This window comes from Salminus brasiliensis, chromosome 17 (genome assembly GCF_030463535.1).
Source record: "Salminus brasiliensis chromosome 17, fSalBra1.hap2, whole genome shotgun sequence".
In the NCBI taxonomy this organism is placed as follows: Eukaryota; Metazoa; Chordata; class Actinopteri; order Characiformes; family Bryconidae; genus Salminus; species Salminus brasiliensis.
Window position 1 is genome coordinate 28,448,497 of NC_132894.1, and position 21,471 is coordinate 28,469,967.

Sequence of the window (21,471 nt, forward strand, 5' to 3'; positions counted from 1 at the left end):
ACGTGGAAAAAGGGTCTATAAACATACGTAATTATACATACATACACACAGGCCTAGAAAGAAGTATTTTATTTTAAAAAGGTCACTGCCCATACAATACACTTAATACCATATATATATTTTGAGAAACAACAACCTGTACGTTAGAGAGCTCTGCATATAAGTACAACAAAAATACAGGAAAGAACAGAAGTGCCATGTACAGAGAAGTGGGTGGATTCCAGTGTGACTTACATGAATATACACCGAATACACCTGCAAGTCCAAAAATCTTTTGTGTGCTTTGTGTTGTTCAACATGAGGCTTGTTTTAGCTGTAGTGGCTGCTGTTGTCTGTTCATGCTTTTTTTTCTGGCCTGCGATCCCGAAAAGCTCTGCAGCGTAACTTTTATTCTATGGTAATAACACGTGGAGGAAAAAAAAACAACACTTTCCCAATACGGTGATCATTAGGCTGTGATGCTTTTGGAAAAAACCTGGCCCAGATGATGCAGACACACGGTGGAAACAGAAGTCCCGTTTTACGCCTGCTGCGTCTGTTCCCTCGTTCCTTCCAGTCTTGGATAGAAGGAAAAAGTCAGGCTGATTTCACAGAGGCCATGGGAGGTCACTGAAGTCAACAGGTCCACCCAGTCCTGCGTCAGCCTCCAGCAGGCTCATGATGACCGCCATGGCAGCCTCATCATTGCTGGGGCTGCTGGAGCCAGGGTCGTCCATGATGTCACCAATGCCGATGTGGGAATTGTCACCTGGGGTACAGCAGAGGAAGATATCACAGTGTTGTTTTTAAAACAGTACATTAAAAACACCTTTTTATGTTTGAATTATTTGCACAAGAATTGTACATAATATTTATGTATATAGTTTGATATTTGCACAAAAGCAATCTATTTTTGGATGAAATCTGCTTTACGTGAAATTGCACATTGTGTATGACTATTGCACATGTTCACGTTGCACGTTACATGCAAAGCAAGCCACCGCCTCTTTTTAAACTTGCTGCCGATGCGACATTGCCGTACTGCAGACATGCTCAAAGGAATGCGGCAGGTCCTCAGCTTTGCCACACCAGCTAGCAGACGCCTGTGCCGGCCAACATCGCTTAAGAGTTATGGGAGAGAGAGCACAGCCACTGACCCACCCATTTTAAGCTCTAGTTTAACCTGTTCTAGCAGTACTTACTTAAAAGAGAGTTGTTTGAATAAGGGTATCCTATGGAATCCATGCCTGCTGAAGGAATGTCTGGAGTCCCACCATTCTGAATCAGGAAAAAAAAAAATAAAAAACAGAAAAGAAGAATGAGACTTTATTGTTAATATTATATTAATTTACTGATAGGTTACGATTGAAGACTGCTGCTGTTACTAAAAATATATAAATAAAAAACAAACAAACAACAAAAACAAAGACAAAGTAGGACACTTACCTTCTTGCCCCCAGGAGAAGAGGTGTCTGGAGGGGGCGTACTGTTGGTGATGTTGAGCGGGCTGGAGCCACAACTGGAAGGTGATGAGCCTCGTATCCTGCCAATCAGGAGCGAGAGTCATGGTCTAAAACCCCCTCGCAGTTGAATTTCACAGTGGAACAGCCTGACCTCATAAGAAAGCAGCTTACCTGTGGATCTCCATCACTTCCTCTGCGATCATGCGGCCTATCTTCCCTGCTCCGGCTCTCGTGCCTCCAGGAATGCCAGGGACTGTCTGCAGAACGCGCTTCCCTGAGCCTGGAATCAGTGAGGAGCAAAAGTTATGTGTACAGTACAGCACTCAAAAGGATTCAACCTTTAAAGCAAATTAGCAGTTTGCAATAAACCAATCAAACAAGAATTTTAACAGCCAAGTGTTTCATTCCAAATTCAACACAAAATGCCACTTTTAACAAAAACTGCAGTCACCGAATTATTCCACCCCTTCATGACAAGCGTCTGTAGTACTTAGTAGAGCAAACTTCTGTGGAACGATGCAACAAAACTGGAACCTTTCAGGCCTATGGATCAGCGGTATGTGTGGAGGAGGCATAAAAAAAATGAAGCATACACTGAATAGAATACCCTGCCTACAGTGAAGCATGGCGGTGGCTCAGTGATACTCTGGGGCTGCTTTGCTTCCTTTACAGCCCTGACAAGATTTGAATCTGCTTACCCTCGGCTGTGAGAACACTGTCCATGCTCTGGGGGGAGGCAACGAGCTGAGGATAGCTGGGGTCCCCACCATCGAGTGTACTGCCCCTGAAACACCACCATCCCACACATCAGTGAGACAACTCCTTCTACACATGCACTCTATTACAGCACACTCTTTAACCCTTAGAAGCCACAGAAATTGGCAGCAATAAAACATAAACGAATATATATTCTGTTAAAAGTGTGCATTCTATACTTAGATATGACTATTTTATTATGCTTTATTATGCTATGTTATTGCTTTATTTTTTTTTATCATCATTTCACATAAAATAAAGCAGTCAGAGGCACCAACCTGAGCCCGAGTCAGACCAACTTAAACTGATTACAGTAAACTAGTCAAATCTGAGTAAATTCAGCTTAGGCTAGTCAAACATTCTCCTTCTAACTCCCCTCCTAACTAGTCTGTGTTCCTCCCCCAGCACTGGGAGGCTTAAAGGCTGGATCATACCTACTGCTGATGCGAAGTGACTGATTTGCAGACAAAGCTGTCAGGCACGGATTTAAACAGCGCGGCCAGTCCACGTGATGACGCATACGAGCCTCTGTTGTTCATTGGCTACATTCACAATGCTGCCTTGCGTAGTGCTGTAAAGAGCGTACCCTGGTGCCACTGCTTTTCCGTCTGTGAGTCAGTTCCAGTAAAAGCTCCTCTTCTTTACTGATCAACTGAACAACTGTTGCTTCTAACCAGCTGACCGCCATGTCTGTGTGCGATCAGTGTGTTTACATGTTTTTTTTTATTTTTTTATTGCACAACAGATATTTACATTAAATATTAAGGCAGCAGGTCATACAGGAAATGGGTCTCGACGCATGACAAGAAAAAAGAATTATGATATTAACGTGAAAGTCCACAACCGCTAGGGGGCAGTGGCGCAGGAGGTATGAACATTGTGCGATGTGGACAGTCCAGCGCTACGGAATGCGTGCCATGCTGTATCCACACTAGGTATGAACCAGCCTTTAGGAAATGGGAAATTACACTACATAAAAAACACACAGTTCTGAGTAAATCCAAGTTTCCGATCTTTCTTAAACACAGAAATGCATGTGGTTTTACAGCTCTAGAGTGGTGCAGCTGTCTAGCTGCATGCTTGTCCAAAAACAGAAGAACAGAAGTTTACATCCTGATTTGGCTCAACTCAGAATGTATTGTTGATCAAGCTGAGGTGCAGAGATAGGAGAACTTTAGCCAAAACTAAGTTGAGTTAAGTTAAGCTGACGTTCTGTAATCAGTTACTTTATCAGTTTAAGTAAAACCATTCACAGTGCTGCGTAAAATAACTGTGTATGCAACGTGTGCTAGTGTGTTAGTGGAGCTGTGCACTTACGAGACGACCGTGTTTGTGGAGACAATGTACTCGACCTCTTTGGTCCAAGGGTTCATGAAACTGAACCATCGACTTCTCAGAGTGATGAAGGAGCCGTCTTTTATTTTAAACTTGTAACAGTTAGTGTTGATCTTCTCCCGCATCTGCAGCACTGCACAGAGAACCACAGCCATGAAGAAACCTTGCTAATTATACAAATGTTAATTTAATGTGGTTTTACTTATTACGTAGAATAATCATAATCAAAACTCAGTCTTCTTTTTTTGTGGCAGTAAATTAATCCTGCAGTTACCTTGTCTATGACATTCTGCTAGGTGCCCGATGTCATCCTGGTGGAAATATTCGTAGAAAGACGTCCCCAGTAGTTCCTGGGGTAGGTAAGCGAGAATGGCAGTAGCCCTGAAACGAGAAGAGTTCATGGTAATGACTGGCAAACATACAAGTGTCAATGTGTCGGCATGAGCAGATACGTACATGGTTAATTTAAATGAAGCACAATAAAATAGTCAAGTGCTATCAGCGCCCCCTTGGGGACAATGCTGTGAACTAGAAGTGAGTGAGCTACCAGCCAAGTCCATGAAAATATGGGATAACAAGCACTGGCTCAGAAATCCCATTTTCAGTTCATTTTTACCACATAGCAAAGAGAATTACGTTCTTTAAAAAATTAACAGACGGAATTTATTGGATTTCCAAAGTGGAAATAAAAAATAAATAAATTAAAAAACTTCAACGTCCTGCTGCAAAATCTTAGCTGAGGCTATTTGTAAAAATTCCAAATGCTCCACTGACACACAATTACACTGTGCCATTGATTGTCCCTGAGTAGAGCACCATGGTATTTTTAGGCCAAGCGGTTGCCCTACATTTCAGAGCCACTTTGGGCTGCCACTTTTCCTCCTGCTGGAACATTTTGCTGGCACTAAATTTGGATATTGACCAGCGTTGTTCTTTAAAACACACAAGGCGTCATGCTAAATCTATGAGCATGCTAAAAGGGAGTAAGCCAGGCTCACCGCTCACTCCACAACTGCTCCATGGCGCAGATATAAGACCACACAAAAGGTCAGCATATCATAAGACCAGCTCTCTAATTCAAAACAGTGCATCTCCACAGTGACTGTTTAAAAGATGGAGGCTGTAGTGAGCTTGACCCAATCAGCTAAAGGATTAGAACCAGTTCCAGAAATACTTTGCCTATTAAAAACTCTTATTCTTATTAAAAACTCACAAAGGTGTGCCAGGCTGTCTCGTGCTCTAATTATTGGGCACTGTTCACAGATCCAGATTATAGGTTACATGAGTCACAGTAATAAATCTGCTTTTTCATTGAAACTTTCATACATTTCAAGAAATGTTATTCTTTTTCTGGCAGGAGAACCTTCCTAATATTAAAACCTCATTAAATCTACATGATTTCCATCAATAGCCGTAATTTAAAATGAGGCATTTCTCAGAAATCTGCACGCATCACATGTAATTGCCTCAACACTGGAAGGGTGTGGGGACTGATACATGCCTCCTCAAACACATGAAGTGACGTGGGGAGAGAGCATCAGCCATCTACCAACCCAGAGAGATCAAGGCCAATTGTGTTCTCTCGGCTGCTGACGGCAGACAGAATGACCCAGAAAAATAAAAAAAAGTAAACTATGGAGGCCAAACAAATTTTGCTTGATTGACTACGAATCGGATGAGTGGAAAATTGTGTACATTCACTATAAAAAATGATCAAATGGCCCACTTACCTCTGGTCCACAAAGACAAATTTGCCATCGATGGCGTGGCGCGATATGTATTCTGTGGGCTTGACGCGGATGTCCCCATTCATAGGCTGGGGCACTATGTGAGGGTGTAGGCGGCCAATGGCCACCAGACAGCTGAGGTTGCAGCCTTCATTATCAGGCTCGCTGTCCTCATCCAGGCCCATCTTGGTGGGTGGCCAGCTCTTCAGGTAGCCCGTGCTGTGGATGGTGCAGAAGCTTTTGCGATCAGCTGTAAATATAAAAAATAAAAATAAGGGTTATTCAGTTAACTCAAAAACTTCTCAAGAAACATTTTTTACTTACTTCAGAAGCAAGTAAGAAAGAAAAAACTCTGACAACACCCCCCCCAAAAATAAAAAAAATGCATTTACCTTTCTTTTTGGAGCAGGTGGAGGGGAAATCCTTGTCCTCCATCTTGACAAGGGGTCTGTTGCACTTCATTCTGCAGAAGAAAGAGCGACGAGCTCCCGAGCACAGCCTGGAAGGCCCTGGGGTGATGTCGGTCTTGACTGGCAGCCCGGCTGTGGGAGAGCATCACAACACACGCTCTGACCTTTGCTCAAACATAGACATCAGTCAAACTACAGAGCTCCAAACCTGAGGCTTAGCCAGCCTACTTGAAGGGGAGGGTGATCCGTCCCCATAAAATAAACAATTCACCCTAATTACAAGCACAAGGTATTTTACTCAGGTCAACACTGGACCTGATACTTCTGCAATAGAATGTTATCAGTCTTACTGAAGCCTATTTGATGGGTGTTCAAGCTGGTTTAGGTAGTGCTAGTGTAGTTAGGTGACCACATCAGCAGGTTTTTTTTACCTATTCACCTGTGTATAACACCTCACCTGTAAATAAATAAATGTTAATATGTTGTAGAAATCAAGTGCGTTGATTTGTAGTTGCATAGGCTACTTTAGCAATATTAGTTATGCTATTAATATTAATATATTAATATTTAAAAAGATGAATAATAACATACTACACATCATCCTTGAGTTTATATGAATGTTTCTGGGTATTTTTAAACCTAAAAGCACAGCCAAAGGATTTTAAATATGTTCATTTAACAACTTGGAAACAAATTGAAAAAAATACAATTTCATTATTATTGAGGCCAGACCATCATTTTGGCCTTTTTTATACCAAAACGTTACTAACATGAAGCAGAATGTTTAAAAATAGGGATGTGCAACAATGCTGGAATCATATCCATCCTGGCAAATAACTGCTTTAAAATGATCAGCATTGGGCAGCCGATTAAAAGCTAAATTTGATGATGTCTACATCTATTACTAAAGAATAACCCCACCAGTGTGTGCAGAAGATCCCTGTAGTTACTGAGTAATACACCTTAGTGTGTAATAAGCCTTGCTGCGTTAAGGAGTTATTGATTCAAGGGCTGTAAATTTGGCTCATAAATAAAAAAATAAAATTTCCCTTAATACGGTCAAACATTTGAATTTTAAATATTATTTTTATAATATTGTAAATATCATAACTGCAGTAAACAGTTATCATTAGATATCGTTGCTGAAGAACTGTTGGATGTTATTCACATATATTTCTATACATTTAAAATACCAGATAAAAGTCCAAATATTATATTTTTCTGTAATCTATCTGGACAAAATCTCATGTATGTAACAGCATCATCACATATTACATAAAAAAACATTTCCCATATAAGGGTGTCCCTACTGCACAGTAATAGCTGTTTTATGTAACACAACCTAAGCAGATACGTGATCAAAGCAGCAATGAAAATCAAAGTGTCCACAAAGTTTTGTCATGCAGCGCATGTGAGAATTCCACTGCTACAAAATGAGGAATTAGATTTCATTCTGGGCAGGGGGCATTTATACAACACCTACGGGCCTCTACACACTACACCCTGACCTTATAACCTGCCTCTTCTCAGCCCGGTGGGCCAAAGGTCAGATCAGTAATCCGAGATGCAAGGGGACATACTTTTGGCATCGATGAGTCGCTCCCTTGGCGCTGTGTCAGAAGAGGACAGCTGCTCCTTGACTTTGGCAATGTCTTTAGGATGCAAGTAATCAAACAAGCTCTGGCCAATCAGGTCGTTCTGCCACAAGACAAACAAGAGGCAACATTAGTGCCTAAATAAAAGGTGCTTCCAGTGGTTACCATGTTGGTAACAGAGATGTGAGTGTGAAGGACCTTTTAGAGCCTTAAGGAACCTTCAGTTGACGAAAAGATTCTTCACACCCACGCATCTCTATTACAAACAAGGTTCCTTTTAAAGCACCTTTTTTTAAAAAGAATATACACCTCAAACTTGGGCTTTTACTTTTATCTTAAAAGTAAAAATAATTTAAATCATACCATGCCAAGACAGTAGGACCTACTTGGCTGTAGTTAAGAATTTTGTACACAGACTCTGAAACGAACAGAATCTTTCCCCGGTCGCAGCCGACAACAAAGAGAAAGCCATCGGCAGCCTGTGGGTCAGACATACAATCAAATCAAAAACCAAAAAAAAAAAAAAAAAAAAAAAAAAAAAATGAACAGTTAGTCAGCAAACAGATCTGAGAAAGTTAAGCTCTTTATTGTTGCATACCCTCAGTATTAAATGCTTCAGTTCATCATCTGACAGAAAGGCTGGTTTGTAGTTAGCTTCAGTGTAAGGGTTTGCAGCACCTATAGTAAAGCATAGTATCATATAGTAAATGATACATATTAGTGTATAATGGATGACAAAAAAACAACAACAAACATACAGTGGATTCAGGACGTATTCAGGCCCCTTTCCTTAGTTTTTTGCTGTATTTAGTTTGATTACCCATTAATCTACACTCAACCTACCATAACAACATCCAAGCTTCAATCTCTAATTCACAAAAGTATTCAGATCCTTTATGCAATACTTCGTAGAACACCCTCTGCCAGCAATTGCAGCTGCAAGTCTTCTTTGATTCATCTCTACAAGTTTTCCACATGTGGATTTGAGCAGTTTATTCCATTCCTATTGGCAGAGCCACTTAAGCTCCATCAGACTGGATACCGAGCGATTGTGAACGGACATCTTCAGTTCTCTCCACAGATGTTGTGAGACTGCTGTGTTAACAGGTGAACTCTCACCCGAGTCTGAGTTTGTGTAGCGCGATGCTAATACCACAACGTTCAACAGTAATGTGGTATTAGCCAGGTGATGCCTCAATGCCTGTTTTTCAGCAGACAAAGAGCTTGCTGTTCCCTTTTCGTGTCATCGGGACAAAGGATCTTTTTCCACATGCTACCAGATTCTAAACAGAATTCTAAATATGCCTTTTACTCAACAGTGGCTTCCGTCTTGCCGCTCAGTCATAAAGGCTACAGAGTGCTGCAGAGATGGTTGTTTGTTAAACTAGGTTCTCCAATCTGTAAACAAGACTTCTTGACTTCTTCACTAAGTAACATGATGTTGAATATATTAATATAGATAACATAATTGCAATATGGTATTTTGTCCATATTGTGCAGCCAGTGCAGCATCATCCTCACCTCGTAATGTTTTCATGTGCTGCACGGCCATGCGTAACACGGTCAGCTTGTCCAGTTTGCGGGACATGGCACTGCAGGTAGGCACTAGAGAGGCCAACTCGTCGATGAAGCTGTTCATCTTGTCTCTCCGTCTCTTCTCAATCTGACTGTGAGCCTCCCTGTGGAGGGCCCAGAGAAAGAGACTTGTAAGAGACAACATACCAAGCTCTAAATGTCTTTCATGCATATGCTTAGCTGACTCATTAAAAAAGCCCTACCAATTACGCTCTGAGAGTGTGTGAGTCACTGAGTATAGACCATTTCCACCCTAATAAACCCCTTTACAGGAGTGAAGATGTGGAAGATTACACTACCTAGCATTCTTTATCCGGCCTTGCTGATCAATGCAGTCTCTGTTAGGAGACAAAATCCATTTTTAATTGGACTTTTATTTAGGAACCATAGAAGGACCACACCTTTGCTTAATTGTCAATGTAAATAAAAATACCTGCCATACAAAAGGGTATATTTCAGCAAATGAGGCCAGAACATATAACAAAGCTTTCTAGGGCTGATATATTTACCTTCCAAGTTGCTTGTCCTTGTCTGTGTCCATACTGTCCCTTGAGAAATCAAACAGTTACATTAGTTCAGACAATCTAAATCTTCTTAAACCTTTACTTTGATTACAGTCCCACAATGAAAAAATAATAAGCTTGCCATACACTGTTTATTTACTGCCAAACACGGTTCTTTAATATAGGCAACAGTATGTACTATGTACTGTGACCATAAACAGAAGCATTCTCCCAGACCTAGTGTGTCTCAGACCGCCTTCATTGAGCAGATATTGCACTGTCCACGTTTTCTACCAATAAGGATGGAGTACATTGTAGATTTAAACCGTTCTGCCAGAACGTTTACAAGGTGTGTTGGAGAAAGAAGCTACTTACATTTCATGTACAATGCTGACTACATCAAGTTTGATTTAAGTGTGAACAGTGACAGTAGATGGAAAAGGCTAGCCGAGCTACAAAGGTTACAAAGCACCTTGATCACACCAGCAAAACTAAAAATAGTGTTCATAAAATAAATACGCATGAGGTCCCTGTCTGCAGAAAGCTTGAGAACACATTGCTTAAACCATCCTTTGACTGATTCTTCAGGGATTCTTCAGATTGGTGGAAAACCATTTGTCAGATGGTTCTATATAGAACTATTATATTATATAGCCCCAAAAGGGGGTTCCATTAGTAGCGTTTTCTGTACTACTGTATATAAAGCCCCTTTGCTTCAAGTGTAGCATCCCATATGTAATATGTTTTAATGCAAAAACATAAGCAAATTACTAGCAACCATAATATGTTCTTACCATCTCTCCCCCTTTAGAGTGTGACTTTGTGAAATGCATAGTGCCTAATCTCATTTCTTCATAATTTCCTTAATATTCCTCCTGATATAAGACTCAAAGGCAGGTTACTTGTTAGATGATAGAAAGATCACAGAAGTGAACCCATCTCTATATCATCTATATCATCATCTATATATCTAATATATCTAATTCCACATATCTAACAGCCTTGAAAATGGCCTCAATGTGTTGACAACCATGTACCTATTAATAATCAGTAAAAGAGCTGGTAACAAATCATTTATGCTGGTGAATGATTTACCAGGGCTTTCCAGGTAGAGTCATTGTTAGAGGTGCTTAGAGAGTCGCCTGCATGCCTCACTTACGATAACACAAATACGGGCTACACCGATTCCAGGTCTGAAACCTTGCAAGTGCAGTTATGACCTCTAACTGATGGAATAATGAAGCCTTAGATGTAATTCCAGGCTACATCTGACTTTTTTGTTTATTCAAATGAGGTATTTTAATACTCACTCGAATGAAAATCCATCAATTCTGTAAAAGAGCAAGAAAAACAAAACAAAAAGGCAAATTTTAGTGCATTTGCCAAATTTTACTGTACAGTACAACCTACACAGAGGTCTGTGATCTGCAGTAAGAAACTACCCCTAATGTTGGTCATTTACAGATCATAGAAGAGAGCTAAATGATAATTAGTTTGGTGTAGCGCAGGACATATGAAGAATGCTCTGAGTGACTGCCGAAGGCTGGTCAACCAGAGCGTGGCTTACTGGTAGTCGGTGCAGCTGCCCTTTCTCTTGCGGGTGTACTCCATCCCGGGTGTACCGATGGATCTGCTGATGAGGTCAGTGGAGCTGGGAGACATAAACTCATTCATTGTGGAGGAAATGTCCATTCTTTGGTCTGCCATTAGATTGTCTGTGGGGGGGAATAAAAAAAAAAATTACTATTTTCTCAAACCCATTGGTCTCTACAGTCGTAGGCAAACATTTTGGCAACCCCAGACGATTTACATGTTTTGCTGCTTATGAATAGGTTAAAATCTTTGAGAGAACATGCTTCTGCCATTTGAATGCTATTTTAATATCATTTCTGTTTATTTGCTTAATTTGCCGCAGTGGAAACACATTTATGACAAATATTATTTAGCATGACAAATAGACTAATAGCAATGCTCCAAATTGTCTTGGAATACAATCTTTTTACACTGACTCCTATTGAAAGTCAAGACATTTTTTTCCAACTATTTCCAAATATTTCAAAAAGTACACTAAAGAACAAAAATATTAGGACACCTGTTCATTCACTGTTTCTTTCAAAATCAAGGGTATTAAAATTGTCCTGCTTTTGTTGGCATAACTGTCTCTACTGTGCAGGGAAAAGGCTTTCAACTAGACTCAATCTAGACTTTAGAGCTTTGCTGTGATGATTTGAACACACGTATATACACATACATATATATATACACATACATATCAGTATTGGAAAACACAAACTGGTATTGTGCCACTCTTGGAGTGGACGTTCTAACAATGGAACGTTCTGCGTAAATCTGCGTTTACAAGTAGTCTCCAGGAACACAGCAGAACTTGGCTTTTCTAACGAGCTGCTGGTCTTATGACAATCTTGAATCGGGGTTTAGAAATAAAAACTTAAAACTAAAAGAAAGAAAATAAGCTGAACCATAAGAACAAGGGCTTTCAGCACTTACCACAGAGATTCATGAGGATTGATATTGTCAGACCATCTCATGAAGAATTATCCCAAGGATTTTGGTGGGCAATGTAAGGACACTCGAGTGAGGCTGTGGGCGGGACAAGTTAAGACAAGAATTAACATAACTCATAACTTTGAGATCCTGCTGGTGATAATGATGATGGAAGGATTTACGTGAAGATACAGAAGCAGCACATATGTGCCAATTAACATCGCCTCAAATGACAGTAAACGCATAATTTGTGATGACCTGACACCACCCAGAACAGTCTGTTGCATATGGGATGGAACAACTGTGCAGTAAGAAAGACCAGGAGCTGTATATCACCAAACTCAATAATGCACATTGATATTCCTCACCTTCTTTCATAGACTTTTAGAAGCTAATTCTGTTACGGAAGGCCTGTTTCCCTAGGCTGTGAACGTCTCTATTTAACGGCTTATGCTTTTCACTATCGGATTGAAGGTTTAAAAAAAGGTGTGTGAAGAGCAGAAGACCTCAGGTTACATTCGGTTGTCAGAATCAGACCAGCACTAATGCTCTCCAGCAGCCGCCAGTCGCCTTGTAATTAGATTCTCCAGTGACCTATTTTTCCCCTTACTACATTGCTACCTTGCAGCCCATCCAGATGACTCTAGAGTTTCAGGGTGTCAGAACGCTGAATCAGACACGCCGCGTAACACTCTCAGCCTCCTCGCGGTTCACCACGGGTCTAAAAGGAGCATGTTCTACACACACACACCTCTTGTCTGGGAATCATTTTTGAAGAGCTCAAAGCAGCTGGCCTAATTTTGCCATTGCAACCCATTTTAAGGAGCTTCAGAAGCTTCAGAGCATTTTTTACAAATGCTTAAATGCTTTTCTTTACTAAAAATGATTAACATAAAATCCAACAGTTTATGTTTTTTACATCATTTGAAAATCCTTACTGTGGCCTTACTTTTATGAGGACCATTTGTTAGATGGACCAACAGAAATGTTCCAAAAATGACTTTAAAATCTGAATATGAGAAAGTAGTTTGAGTTGTTAGGCAACAAAGTATTTGCTTTAAAGGTGACCAGGGTATTTATATTGCTTTGTTTGATAATTTGTTAAGTTCCTGTTGCTTCCCATAAGCAGAGCTTTCAGAGTAGAGATTTCCCATTCCGAGGCGAAATAACAGGGTTGTAAACAGGCTTGTTAAACAGCATCTGAGCATCCACTGGACTATCAGACGACACACAGTGCTTTCCAAAAGGCATTTCTAATTCTGGGCCTACTGAGAAAATGAGCAGATGGAGAATAAAAGGAGGAAGACGGAGAGGATGTGTGGGTCAAATTATCCATCATTACATCCCTGCTAGCAGATGACACAAAGACAAAGTAGGCTGGTTCCATTAGCAGCCAGCCAGGGTGAATTTCAGTCAAAATGGAAGAAGGCAAAAAGCAAGGGCTCTATTAAAAGAAGAAAAGAAAAAAAGAAAAGAGGGCTGGGTGAATGTAGGTCATCTGGATAAGCCTGTTAACACACCGTGCTTAAATGAGTCAGCAATGCTTTAACCACCTTCTCTTGTCTTTTCTCTCAGTGGCCTCAAGGACCAACCAGTTCAGCTGACCAGACTAAACAAGCTGGTACTGTAGACTAAAAAAAACCCACGGAAACACACGACAGTCCTATTTCATGTTCTGTATATTATTTTCTATTTATTGGCACCCCTGCTATAGCTATACACTGAAAGAGAAGAAGGTAGTACAATTTATATCTACTCCCTTGTGAGTGCCTTGAGGTGTGTGTCCAATGATTTACACTGGTAAATGAATATACTGTACACCAGCAAAGTCAATAATATTATTCAATAATTACAGCAGGGTCCAAAAGTGTTAAATCGAAAAACATTTATCCTATGGTCAACATTAACATTGTGCTCATGGCCACTTTAAACACATAATCGTTAACCTAAGCTGTTGACTATGGGCTACATTTGTGGGAGATACGCATTGTGTTGCCAAGGGTACATACCTTAGTGGGGACCAGAGTCCAGTTCTCGGTGACAGACTTTACCTCCAGACACGTGGGCAGGCACTACACCTACAGACAAAAAGAGCATGGACAAAGTCATGACCAGTCCAGGGTGGAGTAAATAATGACTAAACTATGAACTGTCACAGCCACTCATATGAACTCTTAGTGAGGGCATTAGAAAGTCACTGCCATTCATATGAGGACTTCATACTGAGTGCATTTGTAACAGTCATAGCTAGGCCTGTCAGGATAACTATTTTATTGGGATGATATACTGTATTGTCCCAGAAATAATACAAAAATAAATACATATAAAATATTGCCACAAATTTATAAGAATTTATGCCACTGATATAATGGATATATAATAGCACAATAATGCAAATGACACCCTTTTAAAAAGCAATGAAATAGAAGTGCATTATCACCGGTCACAGCCATTAATAGGAGTGCTTCATAGTGAGTGCCGGATATTATTATTCCGTCAGAGCCATTCATACATATGAACAGTCATAGGTGCTGATAAAGGCATGTCTTGCTGATCGCATTATGAACAGTAATGGCCACTCATGTGGTCTTCATTCTAATCACATTATGAACCGTCATGACCACTCCAACATGACTCAGTGACTGCATGATCAGTAGTGCAGTACATGTTAGCAGCTGGGGCTGTAAGGTCACCAATAAGCAACTTGTTGTGATGAATAAGGCAGGATGGGTGACAGATGGGTGATGTGCAGATGGTGTGCTGCAACAAGAAGATTGTGGGAGGCCACAGATCCTCAGCCAAAGCTCAAAGACTGCCACAATATGGCAAGCTGTTTACCCATCCTGATACTACTGCATCCGCTCTCCTGCACGCTTCCTCTCTAGTGATGCTCGAGATCATTATTGCTATGGGCACACAAAGTCACGGCAGCTGATAAGTCTGCTGACGATCCATTTGTATTAGAGGTCTGATAATTATGTCTGATGTGTCAAATGATAAAATATCAGCTTTATTAATACCATGTATACAGTCAAGGTATCCAGTTCTAGAGCAGCAAAACAACCCAAAAACATCTTTGAACCTCCATCATGTTTGGCTGTAGGGGCTGTGTTCTGTGCAATGATGCTCTTTACCAACAAGCTCTTTTTTGGTCACATCTGTCTGCAGAATGTTCTTCCAGAAGGACTGAGGCTTGATCAGATACGGTTTGGCTTTTTTTATGTCTCTATGAGCAGTGGACTCCTCCTGGGTCTCAGATAATGTGAGCTTACACTGTTGTACCTGTACTGTTGTTCTGCAGGTCACCTTAAATTAGTAAAAAAAAAACAATTTGACTGAAGTAATTTAGCCACCATTAGAAAAATCCTTCATTGCAATCTTCCATTAATTTCTCTCTTCTGTCCACGTCCAGGAAGGTTGGCTGCAGTGCCATGGCCTGTTAAATTCTTAATGACACTGCGCACAGATCTCTAAAGATGGACTTGTAGCCTTGGGAACCACTAATTTTACAGGTATTTGTACAATCAAGACAAACTGCAATCATAATGTGTAGTTACACCAATCAGCCATAACATTAGAACCACCGACAGGTGAAGTGAAAAACATTGATTCATCTACAGTGACATCTGTCAAGGGGTAGGATATAACAGGCAGCAAGTAAACAGTCAGTTTTTGAAGATGATAAAGGTGTTAAAAGCAGGGGGGAAAATGGGCAAGCGTAAGAATCTGAGCCACTTTGACAAGAACCAGATTGGGGGTCTAGCTAGTGGCTGAGAATTGGATATGATTAAAAATTAGAGTGCAATTTGCTTTCTTTGGACAGAAATTAGTAAGTAAGTAAGTAAAGTAAAGTAAAGTAAAGTAAAGTAAAGCAGTGAGAAACCTCCCTTAGGGATTCTGAATCTTAGGTTCAACCAAGGTTGAAGTTTCTCAGCAAAACACAAGGATACTAATGCTTTGGATAAACCAATAAAGCAATAAAAAAGGCAACAGCAATAACAGATTGATAAAGGCCTCGGTGAAGGACTGTTTCCTCTTCCTAAATTCACACCTGTGATAATAGCCCTTGTTTGCCTTATGGAAAGCGTTTTCCTTCAAAAGCTTCAGAGCAAATATTAGCCTGTAGTCGGCCGTTTTGGAACACGGACAGGAATGACAGTAATGACCACTCCTTTCCACTCTACTTGAGTCACAATACACTTGGCTTTAATTTAAAGAGCCCAGCGCCCAACCATACAAACTCTCCTGGGTGACTGACTTGTGGTAGCAGACCTAAACACGGGCGAGGGTTGTTTTCCCAGAGAAATCCTCTTTCCTGTTCCTCTTTGCCCGCAGGCTGCTCTTATGGATCTATCTCAGAGCAGTCGGTAAACAAGTAAGACTTCCTCTTACGTGGGCTGAAAACACATGCTGAGCCTTCTGTCCTCAGGAGCACGCGCAACAACACCATTATCATCCACTGCGTCAACAAACACTGTGCTTAATGCGTCGGCAAGGAAATGAGCGAAGAGGAAAAAGGTCAAAAACACAGATGAGACTCGTCTGAAAGGAACACAAATACACACAGAAAGGCCCAGAGCTTTGTAGGGATGCACAATGATACTGGAATGATGCCAGTATTGGTGCTATTAATCAGAATCAGACAGATGTTTAGATTTTATCAATAATTGTGGTTGCACATTGCAAAGCAATTATTAATACTGATTTATTACGCTGCTCCGACTCCAAAACCTTGTAAGTCGAAGTAAAGATTTCAGAACTCATTTTGAAGCATTTCTGTTGGTCCAAGAATATTTTGAAACGATATAAATAACCACTTTCAGATTTAAATTATGGTAAAAATCAATGATCTTTTTTTGTTATGATGATTACATCATGGACTGGCTGTACAACATATGGACATGACCTCAGTAATTTTTGCTGACCTCAATATTGCTCATGTGTTTATTTAACAAACATGTAGAGTTACCCAGAACCTTTCCAGACGTTAACCGGAGGAGCCGAATCATGGAGGAGGAGCCGAATCCGAATCATTCGTCCAGGCTTTTTTCTGTCCTGCACCAAAGAAGTGGGACAAACTTCCCCTGGGTGCCCGACGGCAGAGTCGCTCGCTGTCTTCAACCGCTGACTGAAGACCCGGCTCTTCCGAGAGTACTTGGGCGAAGTGTAGTGTGGAGTATTATGGTCTCCATACTGGCTTCTGTATTCAGTAGTATCTTAGCTTAGAGGGATCTTTTGGATCCTAGTCTATACAAACTAGTTAAGGGTATTTTCTGAGTAAACAGTGAAGCACTTGTTTAAGTCGCTCTGGATCAGAGCGTCTGCTCAATGCCTCAATGTAAATGAAATGGAAATGTACCGGACATTACCCAGACTTTATCCTGCCGGGTAGGATAAAGTACAACATCATGACGTAACTACACTGCATGTGCTACACAGGTGCCGCCCCTTGCCTAAACCGCAAGGGACATTTTCTGCAGTGAGGACACATCTGACATGGAAAATCTCCAGCTGTACGCTAGATGTGTGAAAGGGCAACTGCGTAAAATACCTGGACCAGATTCTCTGGACATTTTCTGGAGTTCGTAAGTGAAAATGGCTAAGGCGAGCCTGTTAACGTGAATATTCTTAAAATTCCAATGTCTGAATATTCTTAAAATTAAATGTTCATTGCTCTTTAAAAAGCTGAAACTACATCATTATGTTATTATATTATAATTATATCAGCGGCATAAAACTGTCCTAAAATCACAATAATATTGTTCATTGCAATTAATTATGGGACAACATATCGTCCAATAAAAATTGTTATCGTCACATGCCTGGAGAGCATAAAGAATTACCGAAATATTTGAGATATCATCGTCATTCAAACTCCAGGCTGTTCAGTCTGACTGTGTGATTCGGGCTATTCTACAACTTTTTGATTAGACGTACAGTTTCCACACAGCAACAGCAACATTTCTGTCAGATAGAGGTCACTACAAGAAGACAGCGGGAACGACTGAACAAAGCAATCGGATTTGGACAGTAAATCAGATCTGGGCCATTTTCACCTGCTGTGTGAACGTAGCCTTAAACCTGAATAATCTCCAGCAACTTCCAACAGACTCAGATCAACAAGCTGAGGTACTGAAGTCAAACTGAAGCACTCAAGCTTACTCAAACACGTCCTTCTGCCCTGTCTGTCTCCTTCAGCTTCTTTTACATGTAACCCATCCATTTCAGTAAACACACACACACACACACAAATCGATGGGCAGCCACCTAAGTGCGCTGGGAGTACTTGGGGGTTAAGTGCCTTGCTCAAAGGCACCTCAGCCGTGACGGTCCAGGGGATTGAACAGTGGACCTTCCGAGCCCCCATGCGTATGATAAAATACTACATGCTGGAAAGGGTACAGGTGTACATGTTGCACACATTGCATTCACTTTAGGATTATCATCATCATCATCATCATCATCATCATCTCTTAGCCCTCACCAGTCTACTGAGGGCATTAATCTTGCTCCCAGTCCTGCTTCTCTTCACTCAGCGCAGGCCTGTGCTTTTACCCTACCCCTCAGGCCCACTTGAGGAGGATGTGTGAGCTAAGAAGGCTGATGTATGTGAGGATACATCACAGGCTGCTCTCTCAGAGGTATCCAGCACTTCCCTGGAAGCACTGCATGACACACTGCTGTGTAGAAGGGGGGCAAATGAGGGGAGCAGGGGATGAGGACTGACCTCTTAAAGCCACCACAACGAGCCTTAAGGCCACCAAGCCTGAAGGGCTGTGTATTAGCCTACTGCACCACTACGTGTCGTGCATACACACATAGCTACACACATGCATCCAGCCAATATCGCTGTATTATTATTATTATTTTTTTTTTTACCAAATACAGATCGATTTCAAGGCATTCTCGTACGTTTCATTACATTAGACAGGATGAAATACCACGCAACAGATCACACGAAGGACTTCAGATAGGGGCGACACACCGTCTGCTGTTGTGCTCAGTGTAGTCCAATGGCTGCCTGTGCTCAACACAGAGACAACGCTGCGAACCCCTGTGCGCTTTATATGATGCTTGGACTCAATAAGCGTAGAAATGAATGAGTAGCAGTCGTGCTGTGAGTACAGACCCGTTACAGTCATACATTACAGTGCCGTTTCATTCAAACCAGGTCTCAAGGCAAGTTAGCCAGGTCCCACTGTTTCCACTGAAGGGCTTTAAAAGTTATGCAGTAACGCAGTCAGGTTACGAGCCTGGCGCTACTCCTCTCCGCCCCGCTGACTACAAAACAAGACATTAGGCTAAATTGGGCTAATGTAGCTAAATACGCCACAGCCAGACAGTGCTCAACACCTAGGAGCCTAAAAGGTCGTACTTACTTGAAGAAGGCAGGGAAGCACATGCACGCTCACGCTAACATGGACGGCGCGGCGACTGTACATATTTACACTGACCCACTTTCCCTCTCCGCTGCTAATAAGCAGCGCGCCACTAACCTACTTATCGGACCAATGGCGTTCGACCGAACCGGCGGCGTTGCCGTTTGCAGCCAATCGCAGCCACGCCTCATCTGCGCGACAGCCAATGGCAAGGCGAGGAGCCCATAAGGCGACCAATGGAATTACGGAAGATTGTTATTGCTTCCTAAACACAAACAGATCAGTCAGTGAAGGAGCTATTAGCGCAATATCAGACTGACAAGCGTTGCTCTTATGCTCTTCTGACCCTGGACATATCGACAAACAGAGAGCAGTGGGTTCACTACACAACATCATTAGGGGGAAATCTTACAGTGTGACTTAGGGAGGGCAGTGTTTCACTTACTGGACAGGTTAGATTTGCCTGGTTTAATTGAGAAACCCAGCTTTGTGAAATGCCCCCTGGTTTGGACATGGGCCTACCGAGTAGTTACACCGGCCTGTGATCTACAGTGCAGACAGAAGCAGGTTTTGGGGGAAATGGGAGTCTACAATCAGACTGTCATATTTAATTATTGATTATTGTACTATAACATGCATACCTGGCCTGATTTTCCTGCTGTGTACTACCCACTTCCCATTTACCTATGTACCTATATTTTTTCGGGTATTATCTCTGCCCCAGAGTAGAAGCTGAATAGTGCATGTATTGATATAATAATATCATAATTGGCACAAGCCTATATTTGTATAATGACAATAACGTTATTTTATTGATATAAATGTAAGTAATTATAACAATTCGGCTTTTTTTGTATGTGCGTTTGGATTTAATTTAATATAATTATTTTATAATCATTTAAATAATTGTATTGTAAAATTAAATACGTTAAAAAAGAATAATAGAGTGAAAATAAGTTATTTACACATACTTTGATTGGGGAACTCAAATTATTAAGGCACAGAAGTACTTAAAAGTATAGTTTTTAAAATATTACTGGAGAACACGTCATGATCCTCTTGTATTTTCCGTTGTCTTCTGCATTTTCACCACTAGGGGTCAACAAAGTAACATGTAAAGTACATCCAATAACTTTATCATCATTCACTGAAGCAGACATAGCTTACAAATTTCATAGATAATAAACAACAAATGAATAAGTTACAAATCAAAAATTCTAATGCCATTCTGCGGTAAACTTTAAATACTGTGCATTTCAGAGAATATGCTGATTCCTGTTTTGTTTTTTTTTGTTTTTTTTTACCACATATTACCAAACTGTAGGCCAAAGCACAAGAGTAGGAATAAAGCCATGCCAAGACAGGCTTAATAGAAATGCTGGAGTCAGTTGTATAACATGGACCTCGAATCCTCTTGCCTGAACTCATTTCCACAGCGGCCCTGAGCGCCGGATCTCCTACTGCGCCGCACACGAGGGATAAGCATCCAGTCATCCATTGGCGAGCAGAGCAGCTAAATGAAAGGATTCCGCTCAGACAGGAGAGTAAAGCCAGGATCTCAGCGGCTGTCACATTACTGCCTATCTCCTAGTGCAGGGAAAAGACAAGGTCATCTGACTTACTTAAGCCCTTTTTTTCCAAGAAACAAAGTGCCAAGAGAATAAAACAGCATGGAGATCAGAGAGAGGATGGAGAGAATGAACAGAGTGAAAGGTGAAAAGGTGAAAGAGTGGCATTTGTGCTCTTAGTTAGATATCAGAGATTCTAAGCCTCAGAAACAACAACATTTCTCAAACCTATATGGAAAAATACACCATAACAATACTTGAAATCCTTTACACAATATGCAAAAGGGTCACATTTCTGAGGTTTTTGAACAAAAAAAACCCTCAATGATTTAAGAAGAAATACCACAGTAACACAGTAAAACTTAAAATTGAGTTTAGGTTTAGTTTAATTTCCTGTGATAAACAAAAGTGTTTCAATCCCGGGTATTATTTTCTCCTTAAAGCCTCTGCTGGAATGGTCTTTATGAGCGAATTTCACTACATGTAAGCTGACACTGCTTTGCGCTGAACTGACATCATAAGACTGTCAACCTCAACAAAAACCCCAAACAACCATAAATAGTTAACTTTCTTAGAGCACAATCTGAATAGCTGGTGTTCTTACATAATAGTACAGAGCCCATAAAACTGATATTGTGATTGTTTTTAATTAAAGGTGTCCAGAAGACAATATATT

General features: G+C 40.9%; 1 protein-coding gene across 3 annotated transcripts; it reads right to left on the reverse strand.

Annotated features, from left to right (window-relative positions):
• Positions 1-52: 52 nt before the first annotated feature.
• On the reverse strand, positions 53-19,332 carry bmal1b (basic helix-loop-helix ARNT like 1b). Of its 3 annotated transcripts, none has more exons than XM_072661036.1 (20): positions 19,228-19,332; positions 13,858-13,926; positions 11,852-11,944; positions 10,911-11,058; positions 10,654-10,674; positions 9,350-9,388; positions 9,140-9,178; positions 8,787-8,944; positions 7,864-7,943; positions 7,652-7,744; positions 7,251-7,368; positions 5,653-5,802; positions 5,264-5,510; positions 3,808-3,914; positions 3,516-3,666; positions 2,141-2,226; positions 1,614-1,722; positions 1,426-1,522; positions 1,182-1,257; positions 53-748 (listed from the first exon to the last, which is right to left on the reverse strand). In XM_072661036.1, exons 3-20 carry the CDS (start codon positions 11,862-11,864, stop codon positions 588-590), a joined length of 1,893 nt encoding a protein of 630 aa, XP_072517137.1. In that variant the 5' UTR covers positions 11,865-11,944; positions 13,858-13,926; positions 19,228-19,332; the 3' UTR covers positions 53-587. The 3 variants fall into 3 exon arrangements, with proteins under 3 accessions (XP_072517137.1, XP_072517138.1, XP_072517139.1); XM_072661037.1 differs by lacking the exon at positions 19,228-19,332 and adding an exon at positions 16,818-17,181; XM_072661038.1 differs by lacking the exon at positions 9,140-9,178.
• Between the last annotated feature and the right edge of the window lie 2,139 nt (positions 19,333-21,471).